The sequence below is a fragment of the Carassius carassius genome, chromosome 23, assembly GCF_963082965.1.
Source record: "Carassius carassius chromosome 23, fCarCar2.1, whole genome shotgun sequence".
In the NCBI taxonomy this organism is placed as follows: Eukaryota; Metazoa; Chordata; class Actinopteri; order Cypriniformes; family Cyprinidae; genus Carassius; species Carassius carassius.
The window spans coordinates 21,528,547-21,534,805 of NC_081777.1; the positions used below are offsets into that span (position 1 = coordinate 21,528,547).

Sequence of the window (6,259 nt, forward strand, 5' to 3'; positions counted from 1 at the left end):
ATGTCCTTCTTTTTTTACAGGAAATTATGATAATGCCATATTACTGGCCATCATCCTTCCTATTATAGTGCTAGTGTTGCTCGCTGCAGTGATTTCCATTCTCATCTTTGTCACCAAAAAGAGGTTGATGTCCCATCTAGTAAAAAACATAGATTTAATTTTTATTTCCAGTGTCCAGTACTGTTTTTCATTGTGTTTTTATGTGTTTCCTTTCAGGAATAGTGACAGGTTAGGAAATGGTGTGCTATATGCTTCTGTAAACCCTGAATACTTCAGTCCCTTTGAAAGTGAGTATTATCTCAAATTTTTTTAATTGATTTTCTTAAGTATTTTTCAGTTTTCTGGTATGGTTTGTTTAAAAAAAGAAAAAAAAAAGTTTTCCAATAAGGTAAGAAAAATAATAAAAATTGAAAAGATATTTCACAATATATTATTTGTTTTATGTACATTTTAACAATGTTTTGATGTTTAAAAAAATATTGAATTATTATTTTTTCATTGCTACTGTCCTGTTCAAATGTGCCCAGTGTATGTACCGGATGAATGGGAAGTGGCTCGGGACAAAATCACCATGTGTCGTGAGCTGGGTCAGGGCTCCTTTGGTATGGTGTACGAGGGCATCGCAAAGGGCGTCGTCAAAGATGAACCTGAGACCAGAGTGGCCATCAAGACTGTAAATGAATCCGCTAGTATGCGTGAACGCATTGAGTTCTTGAATGAAGCTTCAGTTATGAAAGAGTTCAACTGTCACCATGTGGTAAGAATGAGGGAAAAATCTCATCCAGCAGTTGGTTTTGCCAACAACTCATACTTTGAAATTCTTAAAGATTCTTATGTAAGTGTATAATTTCTGGCAGCACCAAACAAATGGCAAAACAGTTTCTCTGTTTTCATAGTGTTACAGTGTAATTGCATTTTTTTGTAACCTGGTTTAGGTGCGACTTTTGGGTGTGGTTTCACAAGGACAGCCCACTCTAGTTATAATGGAGCTGATGACACAGGGTGATCTGAAGAGCTACTTGCGTTCCCTCCGTTCCAAAGAGGTACAGAAACAATCCCGTCTGCTCTGGTTTTTACCCATAATTTATCTCAGTGGTTTTTAGATTAAAAATACACTTAATTATCTTTAATTTTTTCTGCTTCGATATCATGCCCTCTTTTAGGTAATGTTCACAGTTCTTTAAAGCTACTCAATATTTTAGTTAGCTGTTCAGAAAGGGTTTGTAGTAGAGAAAGAGAGAAGAAAAAGTGTTAAATGCAACCCTTTTTCTGCCATGTAGCAGGGCTCTAGCAGCCAGTCTCTGCCACCACTGAAGAAGATGATTCAGATGGCCAGTGAGATAGCGGACGGGATGGCATACCTCAATGCCAACAAGTTTGTCCATCGGGACCTGGCTGCCAGAAATTGCATGGTTGCTGAAGACTTCACAGTGAAAATTGGAGGTAAACCTGTGATACATGTCACATGGATCAGTATATTCAAGAATCTATTTGATACAACAATAGATTGAAAGGTGTGACTGACCCTTCATGTGTTTAGACTTTGGCATGACAAGGGACATCTACGAGACTGATTACTATCGCAAAGGAGGCAAAGGGTTGCTGCCAGTGCGCTGGATGTCCCCGGAGTCTTTGAAAGATGGAGTGTTCACAACTAATTCTGATGTCTGGTATGAGCCGCCTGTTCTCTCTGACTTTTTGATTTTTGTGGATTGAGTTGGTCTGGCATTTGGACACATCCTATCAGTCAAAAATTTGTACAAAATTTTATTAATGGTTGTTATGGTCAAGGCTGCATTTAGATTTGTTGTATTTTTTCACAGTCGTTAATTCAGTCTTCAGAGTCCCATTATATCAGAAATAATTATAATGTGGTGATTTGGTGATCATTTCTTCTTTCATATTACTACTTATTATTAATTTCACATTAATTTCACCATTTCACCTTTTGTGGAACCCCTTTCATAAAAAAGGGGATGTTTTACATTTCATTTATAGAACCCTGCAAAAAATAAAAATAAATATGAAGAAAATATTACAACAAACTTGAGTTATTTATTATATAAAAATAAATCCCCTGGACAATTAAAAAAACAATTAATTAGTTAGATTTTAGTAATAGATTACCCTAATAGATAAAAAAAAAACATATGAAAGTAAAGTGTATTTGTCTATTAAACCAATTTAAGTAATAAAGCCTTTGGATCAAAAAGGTTTAATTTAAGGGTGTCCAAATTTTGACTGCTGAAAAACTGGGATTTTTCCACTCGAGCAGCAGGCTGTCCCATCAGAGACTTAGTAGCCCCTCTCCACCACAGGCCCCCAACTGTCCAGAAACCAATGAAACGGTCTCTTTATTTTACTTAATACGACAGGAAGCCTCACAGGCCTATAAGAGGTGAAAGCCCTTTAATCTTTTTTTCCCAATGATGTCCTTTGTCAAGGGAGAATATGCATCACTTCCAGACATTCTTCCAGTCCCAGCCAAGCGCAACGTGCCCAAACACATTGTCTCTTTGTCTCAGACAGACTGTCTCTCCACAGCTTCAGTCCCAGCAGCGGCGATTCAATAGAACAGAGTCACGGTGCCATAGACAGACTCTTCCAATTCTGCAGTTTCCCAATCTCCAGCGTCCCACAGCTCTGTCTCTCGGTGCACTCCTTACCTCCTCCAGATGTTTGGTAATGATGGGGTTGATGTGCCAGCGCAGACCCGCCTCCCTGTCCCTCCGTCCGTATCTGCCACTTTTGAAGTCCCCGAGATGAAAAGAGCCACCGCGAGCTCCCATCTCGTACTCCCATAAACCTCGCCGTTAGGTGTCTTTATTTGTTTCCTTCCCCTGAAAAAGTCCCGTTCTAATGCGGTTTTGTCTTTCAACACACAGATGTTGCAGCCAATTAGATGCAAGTCACTGTTGTAATAGTCCTGTTTTAAAGGGTGTTGAGCTTTGTCTCAGATCCTCAGCCAATGTCGAAAATTTGTCCTCCGAGAACTAATGAATAACGACTGGCAACAGTGTGCTCTTTGTGTGGTTTTTATTTGGGGTTTGCCGACTTTCTGCTCCGCTGCTGCACTTTCTCACCGGCCGCCGGCTAATATATGGACTCATTCTCATTACTGAGGAACACAGGGCTAACAAAAACACCACACTAAAAGAGAAAAGTTCAGGTCAGCGGTGTTCGCGACCTTCGCGCTGTTTGAAAATGAGCATTTTGTTGTTTCAGGCTAGAAAAATAAAACAAAAACACTGATGCATCCGCAGCCTTTCAGTGACATGCCGCAGGCTAGTGCTGCTTTTAGGCTCCACAGGACAGCAATTGTCTCAAAGCTGCTCTTCGTGCATCTCTTGACCTTAAATGGCCTCATTCCTTTCCTCTTTCTCCTCGTCCGACTGGATTGAGTTACTTGATGTGTGCGGCTGCTGACGTAATCCAGACAAATGGGTTTTGTGACATTTAGCATGATTTACTTTAAGTGCCTTTGTGTTCCTCCTGCAAAGTTCTTTTAACCAGTTCCTCTTTCTTCAGGTCGTTCGGCGTGGTTTTATGGGAGATCGCCACTTTAGCAGAGCAGCCCTACCAGGGGATGTCCAACGAGCAGGTACTGCGCTTCGTCATGGAGGGAGGACTTCTGGATAAACCGGACAACTGTCCCGACCTGCTGTGAGTCCACCAACTGCACTTTGCTCCCAAATTTGGCACTCTGTTTTACAATGTTAACCCTTTGTCCTCTAACCGGCTCTTGTCTATTTAGGGATGCGATATCACGCTAAAATATTGATAGTATGTCACCAGATGCTGCTACTAACTTCAGGCCAAGCGAAAGCCCGGCTGGCGACATCTGCGTCACGGGTTAAAAGGAGACAGGTGACATCATGTTGTCAGGGAGCCTCCGTCCATAGAAGGGAGAATGTGTGGTTCCCCGGGGGTGACCGGAGCGCTGACCCATGCTGCTCTACTTTTTATTAAGAGCTTCTCGTGCTTCTTCACATCTTCTTTGGAGCATGTCTGCATGCGTCACTGATCCGGTCTGCCGTTCTCCTTTTCTGGGCTGATGTCAGTAGCAAGGCATGAAGTCTGTCCGTCCGTTTCTCCTGACCCCTTTCTCCCTCAGTCAATCTTTCTTGTCTCAACTGTTATGAAAACACAAACCCCAGGTTTCCATGGCAGCTACGACAAGATGTCCTGATTACACGAGAGAGGAGGATTGAACATATGCTGTGCTACACTAGCGCTATAAAGACGCTCATACTTTGTCATCTGCATCTCATCATTACACTCGGTTAAACATCATGAAGTCGAGATGTCGCTCACTTTTTTATGATATCATGAGAATTTAAGTAATACTTGGCTGAAATACAAGGGCAGAGATTCAGAAATAGTTTGTAGATCCATTGAACACTTGCAAAGCAAGGGTTCGTTCCTCATAATGTTGTTTCCACTATTTGGAAATTTTTTGTCAAGCCGACTCTATAACATTCATATGTTGAGGAAGATTTTTTAAATCTTGAAAATACAGTAAAAACAGTAATAATGTAAAATATTATTAGAAATGCTCAATGGGGGGGGGGGGGGTATAAAGTGGCAGGCAGGCAGGCAAAGAGTTTATTTTTTGGCTTGCTCTTAGCTTAGCAACGTGCTAACATCAAACTCTTTTGGAATCAATTTTGAGTTGAGTCTCTAGTGCTAAATGCTATTTGCGGAGTACTTCTGTGGTTTTATTTCAATTAGGATGCTGCCTTAGAAGGACAGCAAGGTAGCTCAATGGGTTTTGGAAAAGCAATAGTGAGCGCAGACAGGGGGCAAGATTTAACACATTTTCGAATTGGGTTTGAATTCACTTTAGTGAGTGACGACAGATGGCCTCTGCTATGAATTTGTGATCCAACAATGCCAAACAGACAGGTAACTCGTGATCGCCAGGCCTGGGTTGCCTTTATTATGAGAGAACGTCTCAGAAGTTGATGCACAGAAAAGTTTCACTTTCCGTCGGTTATTTGACCCGATGCTGTGGAATGTCCTTGCGTGAAGGCCTCTGTGTTGTGTGGCTACGGTGCCCCGCTCTGCTCTGAACCTGTGGCTGGAGGTCACTTCGAATGTATTTCAGTGGGCCAGTGAGCGCTGACGCTATTCTTAGCTTGTTTGTGTTTTACCAAGATGTGGTGAGACAGTACTACACCAAACTGTTAAGATCATGGGTTTTATGGTTTTTATTTAGTTGTTGCTGTTTTTTTGTGTTGTTTGTGCTCTTTTGCTTTTCAGGTGTTCTCAGCTGTTCACTTAGGATGAGTCTGTGGGTGTTTAGGATAGCAGTTCTGCCGTAGTGCACTTCTCAATGTGTACGGCCACAAAATGTTCTAGAAGTTTGTTCCACAACACTCCTGTGTGATCTAACTCTAGTGAACACTGCCACCTGTTGATGGGTGGAGATTGTTAGTCTGAACACAGTTTATAAGGTTTGACAGACATTATTATTGCTTGTTTGCACTGTAGTGCAATGAGTATGAGATTTGTTCATGAAAATGAGATTTAAGGAAGAGCTTACTTCTGTTACCACCACAATGCTGAAGTGTTGATACTTATGATTTATGTGGGTTATAAATGTCTTATATCATTTTGAATTAGCTTTTTCCATTGTTATTTCAACTTCAGTTTTATTTTGTTTTTTTGTCTTTTCATTATTCTTTATTATTTTATTAGTTTCATTTATAAATAAACTTTTTTTTTGTTTTAAATTAGTTTTTTTTATTACATTACTATAAACTATAATACTGTAAATTGTTTTTTGTTAGTTTTACTCTTTTTTTTCTGGCTGATTAAGATACACTGAATATACTGTATGTTTTTGATTCACTAAAAAGTACTGGCTCAAAAGAGTTATTTGTTCATAAATCAGACTACAGTGGTGGTGCTGTATGTATTTTGATTACTCAAATGAACTGGCTCATTATGCAGTTCAAAGTCATTTTATAGCATCACATCCGAAAAGGTCTTTATGAAAATATAATGTCATTTCTGTATCTGGTCGACAGGTTTGAACTGATGCGGATGTGCTGGCAGTACAACCCTAAGATGCGACCGTCTTTTCTGGAAATCATCAACAGCATAAAAGAGGAACTGGAGTCGCCCTTCCGGGAAGTTAGCTTTTTCTACAGTGAGGAGAACAAGCCACCAGACACTGAGGAACTGGACATGGAGGTGGAGAACATGGAGAACGTTCCACTGGATCCTGCTTCCACGTTGGCCCCCTCCTCTCAGG

The 6,259-nt window shown here is 40.6% G+C and overlaps 1 protein-coding gene across 5 annotated transcripts in view; it reads left to right on the plus strand.

Moving 5' to 3' along the window:
• Nucleotides 1-6,259, plus strand: part of LOC132101486 (insulin-like growth factor 1 receptor) — a 105,534-nt gene that overhangs the window by 93,611 nt on the left and 5,664 nt on the right. For 2 of the 5 annotated variants that reach the window (XM_059506496.1, XM_059506495.1), the window contains exons 14-20: nt 21-287; nt 528-757; nt 936-1,043; nt 1,281-1,443; nt 1,541-1,670; nt 3,529-3,663; nt 6,033-6,259. The exon at nt 6,033-6,259 is cut by the window's right edge. In XM_059506496.1, coding sequence (XP_059362479.1) covers nt 21-287; nt 528-757; nt 936-1,043; nt 1,281-1,443; nt 1,541-1,670; nt 3,529-3,663; nt 6,033-6,259 — 1,260 coding nt within the window. The remainder of the gene's footprint in view (nt 1-20; nt 288-527; nt 758-935; nt 1,044-1,280; nt 1,444-1,540; nt 1,671-3,528; nt 3,664-6,032) is intronic. The other 3 variants (XM_059506498.1, XM_059506499.1, XM_059506497.1) reach the window with 3 other exon arrangements.